General features: G+C 33.0%; 1 protein-coding gene across 1 annotated transcript in view; it reads right to left on the bottom strand.

Annotated features, from left to right (window-relative positions):
* m (zona pellucida domain-containing protein miniature) overlaps positions 1-19,381 on the bottom strand; it is a 67,902-nt gene extending 48,521 nt beyond the window's left edge. Inside the window, exons 1-3 of the mRNA XM_089695140.1 lie at positions 19,221-19,381; positions 6,025-6,176; positions 56-131 (exon numbers count right to left, since the gene is read on the bottom strand). Of these exons, the coding sequence (XP_089551266.1) occupies positions 56-131; positions 6,025-6,068 (120 nt within the window). The 5' untranslated portion in view covers positions 6,069-6,176; positions 19,221-19,381. The remainder of the gene's footprint in view (positions 1-55; positions 132-6,024; positions 6,177-19,220) is intronic.
* Positions 19,382-19,726: the final 345 nt, after the last annotated feature.

Genomic DNA, 19,726 nt, shown 5'->3' with positions numbered 1-19,726 from the left:
AATTGGACTTTTCTTTGTTATATAAATTATAGTGATTAAAAAAGAATTTACTTACACTAACTAAAGCTAATACGAGCCACACTACCGTCGTCCGCGATATATGTGAAGCGACTTTCGTCGCCATTTTTGACCTGAAACAAAACAATATATATTTAGTAAGAATTAAGTAATATCTAAAGAAATATAATTATATACACAATCATATATTTTGCATTCACTATAAAATATGCCCAATTACGTTCATACCATTACAGATATATAATAAATAAAATTAATAAAATTCTATTACTAATTTCATCTAACACGGAACTGTATAAAATTTTCATAGTGAAATATTGCAACGGGAAATATTCTAAATAAGAAAATTATACCTTGCGTCTTTACTATTTGCCACTTTACTAACTTCTTCACTTTTATTGAACCTTAGAAAATATCTATTCGCGCGATATATTTATTTATTAACCTCAAGCATTCCAAGCCGATAACTGAGACATACCCTACATAATTGAAACGTTCCATCGCAAATTATGATCAAAACCGACCTCAACCGGATTCATAGTTCACGGGAATGTTAGTATTCACCATGATTTACATAAGTGAAAATATCAGCATACACAAACTAGTTTGCCGACCAGCATTTGCTTTCCAACAGCGATTACTGTCGCTGTCACCGTCTCGTAATTCAAGGCTACTGTTTATTTTCTATTTTATTGCTATTTATTATAAGCCATTATGGTGTATGATAGTGCAATATCAAGATGGAAAAGCGTTTGATGCGGCTGTTATGAGGTATGCGACGTCGACATAGCTTTTACAATCGCTAATTAGATTCGTATATTAAGACTATTTTTGATATCATACCTAACCCACAGACACTTATTCAGATACCACCTATTAATTTATTGGCCCAGTTTATTCCATTAAATTCGAACCCAGATTTCCAAGTCTAGATCAATTTAAGATACATCTATTTAACTAAAAATAAAAATTGCTATTAGTATCAAAATAGCTGTAAGTCACATAAAAAAGCTTTCTCTCACATTCACCAGGTAAAAATACTTCAACGTGAACGCGATCGTGGAAGTGAATGCAACATACCACTTGGCATCTTTTTTCTATGAAAATTACGTTAATTATTATTCTCTACCACTGACATGCATGTTTCACTTAATAAGCGCAACAGTAGTTAATAAAAGCTTAGCATATACATATTAAGTATAATATTATACACGCTTAAATGTTGACATTAACCGGCCAATAATCGTTTCCCGATGGTAGTGATAATTATTTTCTACAACTAATCAGTACTTGGATCATTTTGTGGTCTGTGGATAATGACTACTTTCGTAGACTATAGAATATACAAAGAGTACTTTAATATCTTTGTGCGTGAAATTGGATAACATAAACATGCTTGAAATATAATTAAATTATTAATACCTCGAGTTACCTGTGGTTACGATGGAACGGTCCTATGGTTTAACTAATAATTGTGATGTTTTAATCTCTTTCGTAACATTAACACTTTTTTTTTTTGTGTGGTGTCTCTCAATGTTAGCCAGAAGGGCTTCTACATTTTAACGCGGACGCGGGGGTGAACTGAAGGTTCACCCTGGTAGCGACATGCACAAGGGCGTCCCCCCTTGACGGGGACCACGAACCTCGGCTTGAGCTGTCGCTTGAGTGGAGGAGGCCAGAAGGGTCCTAACCGGACGGGAACATTAACACAAACAGGTACTTTGGATTTATATCTCCCAATTATATTTATAATCCCAATTATATTATATGTTACTAAAGCACATTCATTAATAAAATATATTTCAGTATTTTAATTAATCTTGAAGGAATAACTCTAATTGAATCTAGCATTGCCTAAGTGGGTGGGATTAAAATCTATTAGCAAACATTCGACGTACATATATTAATCCTCCTAACAATGCAATCTATCTACGAGTATTTACATCAACAAAGGGTACCACTGCTTTGCATCATTTATCATCTAGTTCATAAAATCGATTTGCGATGTATCGAGTGGAGCGGCCGTTGTTAAAAATCGTTTGTTTTTTGCTCGAAACGAAAGTGCATTATTATCGGTCGGAATGCGTGTCGAACGAGTGTGTTCTCCCGCCTGATTAGTTCAATGATGTGTTTCATAGCATCGAAAATGCTTTAGATTAAGCGAATTTTTAAGTAGACATGAACGCATTCCAGTTTGAAATATGCTAACGTATTATAAATGTGAATGTGGGTTTAATTATTTTAAACTAAGCGTGAAGGATTTCCATTCAATTACATACAGCAATTACAATTAAAATATAATAATTTAACATAAACTTTAAACATATATATTATTTTCCCCCTCTGTACGAAGTTCACTACACCTTATTACATTTGAGTTACTCCACTATATTAAATGCCAAACCAATCACAACAAGCGTTGCTACTAGGAAAATAATTAACATTCAGAGTACATAGTTGGCAGTCAATAAACATCAATCACTGGTGTATTGTCCAAGTCGTGAAGGGACCTACGTGTAATAGAATTGGATGAACAGTAGTAAATTATAGCTCTTTTTACGTGAGAACTAGAAGCCTGTCAATCTTGGAGACTGACAATCTTATGATTACTCCCAAACCAATAATTTTATTAGGAATCATATAAAAATCAAGTTATACAGGGTGTCCCAAAAAGTAGTGATGAACGGAAGCTGGGAGGTAGAGGACCAAGAGGGCTATCCGAATCACCCCCATGTGTGTTATGCGATTTTTCGTATTTTCGGAGTTATTACATTTTTTTCAATTTTTCATCTATCGCCGAGTATGATGAGATTTTTATTTATGGTGACGTGAATTATTGCGCTAGATGCTTTATTTTTTTTGTGTGCTAAGCTGAAAGATAGGCCAATTCAGTATGGTAACATTTACTATCGTTAGATCTTCGAATGGAATAAAAAAAAGAATTAAATGCCAAGAAAGATAAAATTACCCAGTATGTTCATAACTTCAAGGGCCCATAAAAAAATAAAATCACATAAAAAAGGTTTTCCATTTGGCTTTTAAAAACTTGCTCTATCGATCAGGTAGCTACCCTAAAAATTTCATTTTATTATTCTGAAGGCTTCAATCGAAAAATTGAAATCTAAATGTGGTAAGTGCAAAATTTTTATTAACATGATGATCATTAAAACCAATAAATAGGTGTTTAATTACCATAATTTTTTTTTAAATATCCCCGCTGTTGCTCAATGCAAGTGCGACATCACCGTAAAAAGTTGTCTTTTAAATGTCTGAATGCTTTTTTATCATTTTTAATGGTTTCTTCTGCTACTATGAATTTCCGGGCTATTTCGTCCAAATTGTGTGGTGATTCGGATAGCCCTCTAAGTTCTCTACCTCCCAGCTTCAGTATATCACTACTTTTTGGGACACCCTGTATATCTGGCATAAATCAAGCATATTCATAACCACTACAAAAAATACTAAAAGCTCATTAAAAATAAATAAATTAAAGTCAAATATTTAAAAATATTTATGTGAAATGTGCCTAAAGCAAAATTTTTATTTAAGTATATTAGAATCGTAATGCGTGGGCGACAATCATTAAAATGATTCTGCGATGTTATGAATGATTAATGAGACAATAACTTCATTAGTGGACAGAAGTTTAAATTTTAATTAAATTAAAATTTCGTTAAATTTCGTATGATAAGTGTGATTTTGACTTAAATCATCGACACAACGGATCATTTTCATACATATGTTCGATGTATTTACAAGTGCTTCAAACTGTACATCCATAAAATTCTTCGCAACTCAATTTGACGACGAGAAAACTACGTACCTACACAGTAGATATGCTACGAAGTTGATTTGATATGCTATAAAAGGGCTCTGGGTCGGAAGTACCGACGGTCTGAAATATTCATATACAAGTTGATATATTTAAACATTGGTAGGAAATTTACATACATTTTACATCTATATGACGTCAAATCTCACCAAAAACCATACATAACCATTAACCATGTCCCAGTAAGCTCTACCTGCGGCTCTACGCTTAAATTTTTCACACATTCCATGAATTATATTACACACGGTATTCTTGGAGGCTTCATCAATCAAAACTGGTATCTTAGCCGTTACACATCGACTTAACATAGCCGACTATTGACTAATGAATTTCCTTTGTCAGAATTATTTTTTAATTATTCAAGTTAAGTAATTTAAATAAATTATCAATTTAAATTAATTGAGAAAAAAATTATAGATTTATATTATGTGTGCGTTAATACGTTTTTTGATTGGAAAGCATAAATATTAGAAGTTAACTTTCTCTGGATGTCATCGTTTAAAAATGTTTTTAATTTGTACAATTTGTTTTAAAACTTGAATGGGTGAGTTATGCAAACATTTAACGAGCTAAAACAAAACATCCAGTTTTGTATAAATATTTTTTGTATGAATATTTGTCTTTCTAAATATACAACCGCTATCAGGCCAAAAATGAAATGTCTACTAAAGGCGTAATAAAATTACATATCTGACGCCCTTTGACGGGTAACAATCTGAAACCTCCACATTGGCATACATTATACCCTGACATTGAAAGCAATAACGTTTGGTGTAAGTATGGCATCACAGGTAACTACAGAGCCCTGAAGCCTCCTTCGGGCATAAGCATTGGTTGTTTACGTAGAGGCGTTTGTTTTGCCAAAGTTATTTCAATTGCTCGCAACCTGCTATTACGGGATCGGCTAAAATGTAAATTCGTATGGTATATGAGCAATAATTTAGGAGATTTTGTTTAAGTTTATTATATTATTACACACTAAGGTATCGCGGATGATGATGGACGAATATTTTAAAAATTATATAGTGTTAAGAATTGTGAATTCTCCATGTGAGGTATTTCACTTGTGAGGCATTTAACATCTTTTCAACTGATCAGTATTTCTTCAAAGAAAACAAGGATTATAAAATATGCCATATATGTAAACAATAAGGCGGAAAATTATTCATCTTAAGTCGGCATACATAAAACAACGGTATTTCACAGTACCGAAGCCACAATCATGCCTATGATCATCCTCCATTGACTTCAAAGCGCGTGCAGTCATGTGCGAAGATGCACAAAAATATAAATCACTGCTTAGATCACAAATCAATAATAAATATTATTGTCAGCAGCCTGAATGTTTCTCAAACGTGTACAATTCTGAACTCTAACCCCCACACACAAGATCGCAAATAATTAAGCGTCGGCTCGTAATACTACACTGCAATTTTCACACCACGCTATAATTGAGCACTAAAACGAAGCTGTAATAACAGGTATCTTGTAAAGGACCTACAAATGACGCTTTGTTACAACAAATTTGCTTCACTGTTGTTGTTCAATTGCCGTGTGAACGTACTCTTGTGGCGTCAAAATTTTATAAATCATCTGCTTTTATTGCACAAATCCGTTTTATATGTTAATTCGCAAGATCATCGTGACTTTGTTCGAGAAGAAAGCCTCGTTGACACATGAAATGAATAGCGCTTTAACGTTTCATATTTGGGAGTGCTTAACAAGATCATGATTACAGTAAGCACTTCTTTTTTACATGTTAGATTGCCTTTGGGAGAAATCGATTGTCATTGGATTTACAGATATACAATGAATTTTTGTTTTTATAAGCTCCAACTCTTTTGTGTACCGAATGTGCCTGTCAGCCATTTTTGTCTACACTGTTGATAAGTTTAAGCGAAACCAGTAGCAATTTTTAATCGAATGATCTCCGTGACCTATAAATTCTTTTTCTTTCAATATTTGATATTTTATTTATTATTATTTCAATTCAATTCAAGTTCTTTGAGATATTAGAAATAAGCAAATAGCATATAGCGTAGTACCACTCCTACCAAAAGCCGACAAAATAGATGAGGCATTATTAAATAAGTATACAATTAGGACAAAAACCCACTATGAAAATAATTACCAACTACCCTCTCCCACTTAAAAAAATCCATTAATCTACTCACCAGCTACCGTACTTCCGACGACTCGTATCGTACCAAACGATCATAATACACACGGCACTGGCATCAAACACGAGTGTCACCTGTCCAGCGCGGGCCGTGCACTGCGCATATCCGCCACTACTACCCGCACTACACTATACACCGGAGGGTATCTGTGGAAGATGGTTAGGTTTAATTCTTAATAAATTGTACTGATACACAGGCTTAAAGTGGATAAGTTGCCTAAATACTACTGTGGCTATGTATTATGAAAACAATTATTTGATCGAGATATGATATAAGATGGGTAATGGAAATCTATGGCGTTATGAATGGTGGGAAAAAATGAAAATGGAAATATCTTTAAATTAGATTAACACTAAGGAAAATCTGTCATGGGAAACACATAGGTAATAATAAGATTTACTGAATTTATGGAGTCCGTAACAAATGTAGACATAAATCAGCATAATGTACACAAACAATCAACGAGCACAACTAATCAACCCAGTTATTATTTAATATTTCAGCAATAATATATTCCTAGTCCGCATTCCAAACGCTTTTCATCGATTCTTTCTCATTAGAGGGCCGACCTTTGCCCTCCGCGACAGAGGCAAACGACTGTGGGATCCACGTTCGACCCAAAAGCAAATAGATGAAAGTGATCCTAACTAAGAAAGGTCATTTCCTTCTAATATATTCGAAAACCTAATTGGCTGCGTGCGAAGGTTATAATATGTATTGTTTTAATTGGCTATGGACAGTGATATATATGGGCTTGATTCACGGGTATTGATATATTTCAATAAAAGTAAATTGAAATTTCGATATGAAAAATATAACTCATTCCATTTTTTCAATTACATTCATAAATGCAGCAGAGGTCAGAAAGATCGCCGTTAGAAGTTGCGTGGTATAGTTCATCTTATTTTCTTTCAAAGTACGCTAACTAGCTTTTCTGTGGTAGCCATAACTACTTCATGTCGCATTCAACAATTACATTTAAACACCATCAATGTGTTTGTATTTTAAATAAATCCGTTTATTGATATAAAATAAAACCTGGACTAATTCAAGTTGAAAGAAAGAGCCTTGGAAAGAGCCAACCATAGACGGTGCTCTAAAGTTAAAGGAGTTCGAATTAGCAAAATGTCAAACCTGTGGTCAAACCTTACTATACACGACAACAAAACACTCCACTTGATATACGAAATCGTGAGCGTCTATTTACGAATCCATTATTTATTGAAACACCACAGAAGTCAGAACACACGCTAGACCGTCGCCGGTATATACCGTTATATATTATGACCCATTCGACGTCACACCGATTCGTTGCGTTTGTTGTCACATTGTAAATCTTTACTTAACTTTCTTTTTTCTATTGTCTACCTGTCTTGACACATACGATAAATGTGTTCGTGTGTCGAACGTGCTTATGTAGCAGAAATTGTCTTTATAAAACAACGTGCAAACGACATAGAAGTCATTTCACACTGCAATGGCAATTTGCATGTGAGAAATCATCTAACGCTTTTTCTAGCTTATCAAAGATGCTGTCGTTAAGTGCTAAATGGAAAACATTTTCTTTATTTTTTGCTTTCAGGACAAGGCTATTAAACTGTTTGGATTCACGTCTTATATTAATTATGACGCCAGGCTTTCAACTTTTGTTCTTCTGCATATTTTTCGAATTGTGTGGTTAAAAATTCGCTTTGAATATATCAATGTAGTCCATAGAAACGGTCCGGGTTACAAATTACGACGTAGACCGGGAAGTAAGCCAAACCCTTTAATGTAATGGTCCAGCTTATTAACCAGTAAACAGAGTTGCCAGTATTCCAATAACAATCCAATAGTTGACATATATGCTATCTACAATCTACATACACACCTCTAAACATTCATATGCAATTTATTAATCTCAATACATGCATTAAGTTCAGTTATTACATATACACATGTCATAGCGCAATTTACGTTACTTTGCAATAATATCCTCATATCTGTAGGCCGCAGTATATTATTTCCAGACTAAAAGCATGCAGTATCATCAAGCACGCACAACCACTTACAATCTGTTTGCTGTGGCGGTAAGCCCACTTTTCGTAATAGCATAAACAGAATGAGTATTTAAATCCCATCATAATTTACTCACTGATCATTAATTCCTTCAAACCAATTTAATACTTCCACCATTATGATAAGGTGAAATATGCCTTGAATAATTTTACGTCTTGGGTCAAATTATGTTAAATAGCAGTATAGCGAGATGATAGGCGTTTGGATAGCCGATTTAGTTAAGCTGCGATTATTTGAATGGGGTATCTATTTGTGTAGAAACTTGATGCGTGATGTTCATAAACATTTATAATATTATCTCAATGACAGTCTCGAGTGAAGAGAGATTCAACGTCAGGGTGTGCATTATTAACTCTATTACGCGATTTAATAAGCTTTTAGTTATATTATCTTTCCAAAGTAGGCATAAGTGGTTATTCCGCCGTAAAGTTAATGTTTTCAATATACACTTCATTCTAACAAGTAAAATTCCACTCAGTTATTCGAGACATTGAATTTTCTGTTACCTATACCTAGAATTGAATGCATCTTATTTCGAAAAAATTGACCTGTTTTTTTGTTATTTCCTTTTTTACTTTTATAAACTACTCTATCATATTTACCCAGATCGATTGATATAGATAATATTCTTACATACAAAGATTATTGTTAACTACCCTGCAAAGTCTACTATCTGCTTCACTAGCTTGTATAATGTTATCGAGCAAATTAGACAATATTGCCTATATAAAGCGAGCTAGGACAAAACAAGATAAGATTGAAGTAAACACCAGCTTGTTCAAGAGCTCGTTATAAAGTGCATGACTCTAAAGGGTAGGTATGTATCAAGATATCTGAATAGATTCCACGGGTATAAATTGTATGTCGATACAAAGTTGAAATAAATAAAAGCTATTTATTATTGTTGAATCACAAGAATCGTAATAAAGTAATCAATTAATTTAGAGGAACCTAACCTTACCCAGCAACAAATAAAAATTCCTTCTTTTGACAAGGTTATAATATCCAAAAATTCAGAATAGATTTAATCAATTTTTATGTAACATAATATTATGTTAACGATACATACGCTCTAGGTATCTTGTTAGAGTGAAGGCTGAAGGAAATTCCAAAGACAAAATCTACACAACCCAATAAAAGACCATATCTAAACACAACACATGTAAATCTACCATTCGTAGCCATTTATAGAAATGCGTAAACAGCAACAGAATATCAACTAAACGATGGTCCATATCGTAGATCAGGAAGGACGCGCATCTTCGAGAGAATCTTGGTTCTTACCGGCTAGTAATTGGACATGGTTTCCGCTATTTAACGATAGCATTACCAATATCGATTTGATCATATCTTTCAGATTTCTGAATATATTTTTAAATGTTTGTAAATGGAAAACATCCTTCGATATTATCTTCATCTATGCAAGTGAATGTATATTGCATTGCAATTTTATTATTAACATGTCATGAATTAAATTATAAATGTATTGTTCGCTAAATCCAATCTATTACTGCTATTACTAATTTACTAGCATATAAATAAAACCTTTGTGTCTTCTAATGGTGGCCACGTAGGAAACGAACCTCAATCAATGACACAAGCAATAATGACTGAAGCACCCGTTGTTCGACATATTTTCTACAAGCTTCTCAGTCGGTGCGCTGTCCTCGATTCCTACGTTACTTTACAATTAACGATTTAACTATTGTAATGATATATTACAAATGCCACTTTAGTATACAAAACATTTGTTTTTGCTACTCGATTCTACCGTGTTTATTGCGACAAGCCTCTTAAATAAACAATTGAATTGTTTGTAAGATAAATGTTAAATAAGCCATGCTTAACAAAATTTAAATAAAATGTTTGTCACAATTATATCTATCCAGGTGGAATAAAAGAAAGTGTCATAGCATCGAACTAGTAACATAATATGATATCTAAATAAGTTATATCAAACGCAACCTGTTCAATTACATCTACCATTACTTAAGCTTGGAACTAGATACGATGATACTCGTATTAGATTATATCAAAGGTTATAACATGGTTATATCTATGATACGGCTCATATGGCTAATTACCACATGTGTCACAACTGATGTGACGTATGGAATGAACATGGCTTGAAGATGTACAGTTTGTTTAGATCGCGTAACGCTACCTTTGCTCTTAGAGTCAAGGTTGATTTAACATTTTATTTTAGTTCTCGTCAGATATACACTCCGGTATATGTACAAATAACATGGAAGTTCAAATTTATAATAAATCTTATCTTAACATAGAGCATATTTTATTGTATTCACATGTACTTATATCAAATTGAAAAATACTACATTTTATATAGGATTTGTATCGACTAGATTAAAAGGATTTGTAGTTAAATGAAAAGATTCATTGATAACCAGAATGCAGGTCAAGCGTAAACCATGCTTTAATTCTAGAATCACGATATTTACTTCTGCTATCTTGGTACTATATCATGATTTGTGATTAGATCAAAGAACATTTATAAAAAAATATCGTAATTTCAAGAATACAATGAATTATTATTATTTATAAGAATGCTCTACTTTTTATGAATAAATTAAAAATATAAAATCATAATCAAAGACAGGAAAACATAATTATAACACAATTTTAAATTAACCATGCTTTATTTAACACGCACCAAAGTTAAAAATTACTGTACATGCTACTCCTAATGCACAATAAAATCTAAACGGGCAATCTCCAAATTATCATTGCCATTACCTATAGATAAATTATAATATTTACTTAACCATTGTTCGGTCTAAAAACAATGTAGTGCGTCGTATTATTATGTATTCTGTGCGAGTAAGAAGGCTCTATCCATTAATCTTTGACATCATAAATTGTTCAGCAATCACGATGATTACAATCAATGTCGAGCTTTTACGAATTAAGATCACAATTTGTGGCCCGCGGGCGCTGGCAACGGATACCTTGTAGTTAGGTGACTCAGATTGTGTCTATTTTTATTTGTTTCTATCAAATACATCGTAAATCATCACCTTGTATAGCCTCCGCAAAATCATTATGTTTGAACTTATAATAATGTTACTGATTGCAGAAACAGTAGGTATTGACCTAGTGTTTATTCAGGTATATCATACTTCTTAGTCATCCCTAACGACACTTCTTAGTAAAATCATCAATTTCAGCATTCATATAACTTTCCTAACGAGAATATTTCATCTGTAAGTTGTATGTCGCTTCCCTAATTTCTACACAAAAGCAACTTGACCAAACTTGACCAGCACACAATGCAATAAATAATCTAACAAAATGAAGAGACAAGAGTTGTTCAGTGTCGGACCGTATTAAGTGTAAATAGATTCAATTGATTGCTAAATGCTGTCCCCGAGTCTTAAGAGGACCCCTGCAGCTTGACAACCTTAAGACTGATGATGACATAAGGGAAATATATGACCAATTGTATGTGGACGTGATGATTAAACGCTACGAATATATGGTTGAGTAATATCTGGAAAAAATGTTATTGACTGTTGTAAAAAGTCTCGCCAAATCAAACGCACTGATAAAAGCACGCACACCTTAATGTATAATATGTGTTGTTGTAAATATATTTTTCTTATCCGTCCGTAGCGAATTGAATGTCTTCTAACTTGGGAAATATTCTGGACCAGACAACTATTACATCCCACTTACAGGTCGTACTAAATTATGTCTTATTTGTCGGTCTGTACATTAATTTACATAAAAATTAAATAAACGTAATGTAAACGTGCAAATCATTAATTGAAGTATGATATATTTATAGCTGCGACCGTATAAGGATTTGTAGATCATTTCTATTTAATCGATCCTGTAAAATTTGATAAATGATTCAAATTTATAGCCGGAAAGACTACAATTTCGTATCTTTAAAATATATTAGCATTTTAATAAATAAGCATAACATCAAAAATCTACGTATACATTTACAAGAGAGCTCGTTTATATATCCCCTTAAATAAGATTCCGTCTTGCGTGTACGAATACCATTCCATCACCGCACTTATGATAAGTGTTTCTCCTCTCGATAATGAGAGCGCTGTTGCATTAATTCTGAGGAAAATCAGAACAATTGTTTATAAGATCGCTCTGCCGTTATAATTTTTAATTTCATATATAGCGGTTCGCTGACCGAAGGCTCTTGTTCTACTAGACGCGACAAACAGTATTTCGTGAAAACTTATCGTAAATTGAATTATTTAAAACTTAAGACATTTCATTCATTATTAAGTAAGATTTCTTACAATAATTATTACTAAATATTTATAATCTCTTCTCTAGCTATTCGAGATTTTACAACTGCAACTATGAGCGCTTGAATTCGCAATAAAAGCCATTTAAAGAAATTTATTCCCGCCAATTATGCATCATGGCATCTAAACAATATTAGACATATAAACGTCATAGACAAACGTTATTATCGTAATTTGTACAATAAATTAAGAGATAATGTTCTAGCTGCATGCCGCGTATAATACAATATCAATAATCGCGACAGACAGACAAGTTTCCTATATTTGGCTGCCCGTTTTGCCAGTTCTACACGTTCTTATGTTAGCGCGTATTACGGTACATTTGTACGCTAACCTTGCTCATGTGTACGGTCAGCAGCGAACGCTTAACATTGTCAGTTGTGCACATGACAACTGACACATAATGCTGCGTCAATTTTCAATAAACAGCTGAAGTATAATAGTCATATTTAGGTTTATTCTGCTGAATATACTTATTCACATGTCTATGATTGGTATTGGTTGTTGATTGGTATGGTAGAGACCATACCAATAAACTTCATTGTTGACTCTACGTTTTACTATGGATCAATAATTGGAGATGTTTCTAATCAAACGAATGTTAACAATTATAATTTAAAGAATATTTCAAGCGATTTCGAAACAGTATTGACTATTTTTATATTATGTTGCATGTAAAATTGAATCTTTACTTTGATTAAACATATTTCAGCGTTTACTCGATTGGTCTTAATTGTTTTGAAAGGTTTATAATTTATCGCAGAATATGAATTATCGGATAATGGTGGCAAGATATATAGTAAAACCTTACATTGCCATAATCTTTAAAATCTTAATTATGAAATTGAATATTGCACTATTTTTAAATATGGCATTGGAACTACAGTATCTACTATCTATGAGTGTTTTGTGAAAAAGTTAAGGGTAAGTAATTTAAGTGTCTTAGAACATAAAACTATCTAAAGTGTGGCAAATTTATCTTTATTAGTGTTTTTCCACGTAACAGAGACGCTATTGTCACAATACAGTATCAAACACATAAAACACCGCTATACAATGGCTTAATTCACAAAATAAGTTCTTGTCAAACCAAACCAAGTATGACAGTGATTTTCCGCCGTAACACCAAAGGGGACTAATTTGTAGCCCACTGTTATTTTACAAATAACATGACGTCATTATTACACTTGTTAGTCGCGATGTATGAACACGCAATTTAATAGAACATGAAATGCGACATATAGACATAAACAATAGTAAGATCATTTACCTACTTCTTCCTTCCAAAGATTCAGTTTATTGTTTCACTAATTTACTCAATATCCCACTGATTTTTAGTGAGTCTGTAATCTGTAGGTATTGTTTAATTACGCAAAACTATTGAATCAATTGAACTGAAATTAAGGATGGATATAGATGGAATTTAGTCTCAAGTTATGTAGTTTTATCATATCGAGACTACGACATTACAGTGAATTAATGTCATATTATTGTAGGTAAAATACACAGAAAGAAAACACATTATTCAATTGTCTTATTTTTATAACTCGAGGTCTATAACGCTCCTCCTTTACCATTAAAATAGCACTGTTGTGATAAGTCTCCACTAACCTATATTTTATACACCACACTACTGTTAATGGTTAAACGCTGAATCGCACATTCCGTTACGCTGAAAATGACTTTATCAATTACAGTTTACAACCTAAGAACATTTCACACTACACAATTGAATAAAACAAATATTTTCTAGTTGTAGCTCTACATTTCTAATTACAGATATTTTTTAAGATCCCAAAAATGTGGGTAAGTACTAATTCTTTAATTATCCATCTATCATTTAAGTAGACTAATCATAAATATTCATTAAAATATTTTAAAATATAAGTATAGTATAATTAATAAAATCTGTTCTGTATTTAATTGCCTACGGCTACACCTATCAAGCATCCAATTAATAAAGCGGACACAAAAATCGTATGAAACACTCTTATACTAGGATACATCACGCGTCTGCGCAGCGAAGCATAAGCTCCACAAACTGGAGAGAGCTGTGCTCCGTATAAATTAATAAATTAATAATGATTATATGGAATTCCGCTAGACACGAGTGAGAGCGCGAATTAAGATACGTCAGCAATATACCGCTTATCATTTTGTCTATAAAATGTCTGCATTGAGATTGGCTTTGATCATAGACTGGTCAAATGTTCATGCCTTCATAGGGCATTTGTTTCGATTTAAAGGGCAATCATTACAACTTCAAACAAATCTGAAAATTATAAAAATTTCGTCATAAATTATATGTAATGTAATATGATACGTTAAGTGATTAACAAGGAAGGTAATATAGAAGTATTATATGTATTATTAATTTCATGTATATATGTTAAATAAGTGGTGGTCGATTGTGACGGTCTACCGCAAAAAAGAGAAAATGTTTGTCAATATTATGAAGGTTGGTTCAATCATTTAAAATTTGCGGTTTTGGATACTGATCGTAACTGGAATTTTTTTTTTATGAATTAAAAGTCTTTAAAGCAGTTTATTCTACCGCCATTGGTTTAAAAAGTACTTTTTCTTTAGTAGAAATCATGAAAATTAATCATTTTTTTTTATTCTATGTATTTAATAAAACCGGCCAAGTGCGAGTCGGGCTCGCGCACAAAGGGTTCCGTAGCAGCAAATATAATAAATTACAGTTAAATCAACCTATCTCAAAAACTATAAGAGATACTTTGATCAAACCAAAAATCGTTGAAAGAGTTAATTAGCATGCATCACCTCTATTTTTTTTAGAATTTTATACCCCGTAGTTATAAAAATAGAGGGGGGGGGACATACTTTTTACGACTTTGAGAGCTGATATCTCAAAAACCGTTCACTTTAAGAAAAATGTTTTTTAGAAAACTTTATATCATTTTAAAAGACCTTTCCATTGATACCCCACACGGGTATGTACATCGAAAAAAAAAATTTCATCCCTCAGTTACATGTATGGGGGGCCCCACCCCCAATTCTTTTTTTTACTATTTAGTGTCATATTTTTGTAGCGGTTCATACAACACATATTCCCATCAAATTTCATCACTGTAGTACTTATAGTTTCCGAGTAAATCGGCTGTGACAGACGGACAGACGGACAGACGGACAGACGGACATGACGAAACTATAAGGGTTCCGTTTTTGCCATTTTGGCTACGGAACCCTAAAAAAGGAAAAAATCAGAATAAGTTAATTAACTTCGTCACAATAGATTCTAAAATTTTGCGACGCTAAAAACAATTTCCCACGTTCTATACTACAAAATAGCATTTATTAATCGGCGCATAAATTTAATCTAAAACCGCGTCAAGAGACTCGCTGAGTCCATAGATAACACGATTAAAAGTGTCGCATCCTATTTGCCCACCAGCCAATCTCAGCTGTTCTACTTTACACTGAGAAACGCGCCTCGACACATGAACAAATAAACGATAAAACGCTTAATTTATTTCTTAAAATAAATTGCGCATTTAAAACAAAAACTCCGTACAAAATTCGTTGCCCGTAAATAATTTTGAATGAACCCAAGGATCGAGATAAAATCAACAATAATTTTTTACGCGTACCCACCCGCAGATTCTAGTTAGCGATTAAAAAGATACCGATCTAATCACATGTTAATAATTATATCTGACTTACACTAATTCCTCTCTGCTGTTGAATTAATGATACAAGCGATGCAGCGCTTTACAATTTGTCTGTAATTATTTTAAAATTGGTGAACACCTGTGACTCATAGTTAAATACTGTGTAGAGTCATATTTAAACGTTTATCGAATTAATACTCTCATGGATAGTTTATAGTCGATTAAAAATTTTTATAGATTGAATATTTGTTATATGTACATAAATTTCTAATTGCGAGTAAAGTCTTGTGATCAACCTAGTCTATCTTATCAAACGTACACATTCCTCCTTATTCGATTATCCTATTAATTTAACTGTAGTGTACAACTTTGAAATTTCTAAAACGATATTTAAAAAATACTTCTCTAATAGAAAGCTACACCTTATTAACATAAGCTATTTTAATAAGTTTAAGCGTGAGTAAGCGCAAACACAGCTTGTTTTATGTAAATACTCATAAATATACTTAAAATAGATAATCTCATTTATTTTGTTTTAAAACCACTTTCTTTCTGTCACGGTCCAGTGCGGATAAAATAACTGAATTACATTCCCCGTTGTATTTTGAATTTTTGACCAAAACCGGGAGTATACCATACGATGTGATACTTTTTTTATTCCATTTTACTTCTTTTTGAGAAAAGTTCGTTTTTCTTAATATAAAAAGTGATATTAAGCTTTTATTTTAAAGGATATCGGAAGTATTTTCACAATGACCTACCCTTGCATTGTTGCATCATAATCTAAGCTTCAATAAAACTTGAACCTAACATTTCACTTACATCTTCAAATTTTCCAATTTCTTCGACAAATATGACAGCAGTCAGCGCTGATACAAAATGAGTTCCTTCACTAAAGCGCTATTCCGCTTAATCCAATAATCTTGGCGCGTGTCTGTGTACAGTGCGTGAACGATCGTAGACAAGTAATTATACATTGTTTTACATTTAACCCACATCCGTGATGCATTAACGTGACTAAATATTAACTGTTACACTACTGTTACCGTAAAGGGACTTGATTGTAAGTAGTGGAAATTCTTAATTTAACGAGTATGGGAAATCAATTGTATACGAATGTTTATTATTATTTTTTATGTGCATCCCAATTCCATAATACTCGGGTACCATCATAAGGAACTTACCCGGTCCTTTGTAAGGTTTACGTGGGGACACGGTTCCAACACGCAGAGGCCCTTTAGAGAACTTTAATGTGTTGTGGTGTGGGACATTAATAATTAATTTCTTATATTCGGGATATTTAGTTTAACTTTTATGTAATGTAGAGCAGACAGCTCTACTAATAGCAGAATGACCATTACCCAGATCTTAAATATATCATCCATTTGCACATGTATTATATGACAGAAAGAATATGACGAGATGAACTGATGCAACAATGCATATAAAAAGTCAACAGAACAAATCTCAGAATATGTTTTGATGAGAGAGAATACAGTATAGGCTTTCATCAAAGACTGACTGAAGATAGATGTAACAATACTCGACACCCGATCAACTATATGAAAATGCAATTTACAATACGTCAGCCCATTCATGAGCTTAAATATCATCATAAAAATCTAGTTATGGTTCCCTTCACACAATAGGAAGATAAGATCTCCGATACAATCTCACCAACATTGGCACCCGAGTCAAACACGTACAACCACAAATTGAATACATTAACACATTTATAGACATATCACATGTCAGCTCAAGTCATTTAGGTATCAAACTGCGCTAGACGACATAAAACTGTAATCTGAAATTCGACACAAATGCATGTCATTATGGGAACCGTTGATTAAGTTTTTTCTGCGCTTTTATCATAATTAGGCTCCATTTCGAGTGACACTCGGAGCGTGTTAATGCAGTTAAATTTACTTTTTACGGCGTGTTTTAAATAATATAGTACTTTTGTTTGTTTATTAAGAAATTCCCTGTTGTAAGGCTGTTTACAGACTATCAATCAATTCATTCGAGTTTTATTGAGTTCAGTTGTATAATGAAGCAGTGGAATTCCGTTTGTACTTCGACTATCGAATTACAAATTATTTGATTTCCTTTATACATACCTAAATGAATTATTTATAGAGCAGAATTAAATAGATTTTTCATATGTATAAATAATTAAGACCTACGTGTTTCAGCAAATTAATTAATATTCTTTGAATATTCATATGCAGATTATAATTTCAACCATGACAATAATTCATATGTGATCGGAGCAAAAACCGAATCCATCACAAATCTTTAATTTGTATGCAAAAATTTAAGCACACTTGACGCGCCACTGTACGCCCACACGCGTCACGCCTGTCAACACTTGAAATCTCTAAAACCTGAATACCAGAAAATTTAGAGATCGCTAAATCATTCCCAATTAAAAAAGTAAAGTTTTTATTGCTTTAGTGCTAGATAATTGGAAGTAAAAACAGTATTTTTTATTGTTTTAAGTAATTTAATTTTTTGAAGATTATCTTAGATCTTCTAAAAGCGACTTAGTAGGATACATGTAGAGTCAATCTTAACATAATTATAAAACGACATCTCTCAAGTCTCAGATAATGAAATTCAATTTCCTTATATCATAAACTAATCAAGGATTAACTGCTTTCTCTCATTTTCATATTTTACGATCTATTAAAGTTCATTCCAATCACTGAATGTATTGAAATTAGTTCAATATACATACTATTTTATGTTCCTATAAATATTTATTAGTGGTACCCAATTTGAGTAAATGAAGATTGAACATAGGTACGTGGAGAATATTAACGTGATTTCATACCAAGCAGGAAATTATGTATAAAATGGTATCTCTACCACGTATGATATCGTGTTTATAAAGAAAGTACTGAAAGAGCAAGTCACGCTAGCGATTCCCAAGCAAACGTTATGAAAACGAAAAAACACCTTTGAGAAAATCACCCATTGACACAGTCGTGCTCGTTGATGTCTTTTGTACCTATGCGATTCACCGTAGCTTTTGCGAACGTAGCGTAAGCAAATCGACTTCGCACAGTGAAAATCTACGTATAAATTTCAACAAACATTCGCGTTAATGTGGGACGAAATAAAAATTGACACTGGCACACAAATCACCGTTGCAAATATCGAATCGAATTTCGAATTACCAGTTAACGCTGGCCACAAATGAACTTACCAGTTAGAAAAATATAGAAATTCCAGTGCAACGCAAGTCACAACACAAGGTGCGTTTTGAAAATAGAACGGTATAGGGTTGCGCCACGCACGTGTCGATATCGGTTCGAAGTAACGCGACGTGTGGTCAGAGCGAGGGCCGCGAGAGACTGGCGCGCCGGAGCGTCTGGCTCACACCTGCCGCCCGGCCCCCGCTCGTAGGCAGGTCGACTATCGATATCGATAAAATACCTCTTAAATTATTTCTTGCCATACCAACAAACAGAATCTCTCAATTCTTAACCAAATTTAGTAAGTACAAAAAAGTAGAGGTTACTAAGTACTGTAATAAGTAGTTCGTTCAGAGTATTATATTATTCTACTCTACTTCGTAGTAGAAAGCGGATGAGTTCTATGCAAACCTGTGATAACTTTTTAACTTTCTCTGTCTCTCTTCTCTTTACAGTTAAAAACTTGATAAGTAATGTAGAGTTTAGAGGCACATTCGTCACATTTTTTGAGTGTCGA

This window comes from Colias philodice, chromosome 5, assembly GCF_061535455.1.
Source record: "Colias philodice isolate Cphi_HAF_F1 chromosome 5, ilColPhil1 Martin Lab GWU primary, whole genome shotgun sequence".
NCBI lineage: Eukaryota > Metazoa > Arthropoda > Insecta > Lepidoptera > Pieridae > Colias > Colias philodice.
The sequence above is the reverse complement of the archived record's forward strand: the minus strand, read 5'-3'. Positions and strand labels throughout refer to the sequence as shown.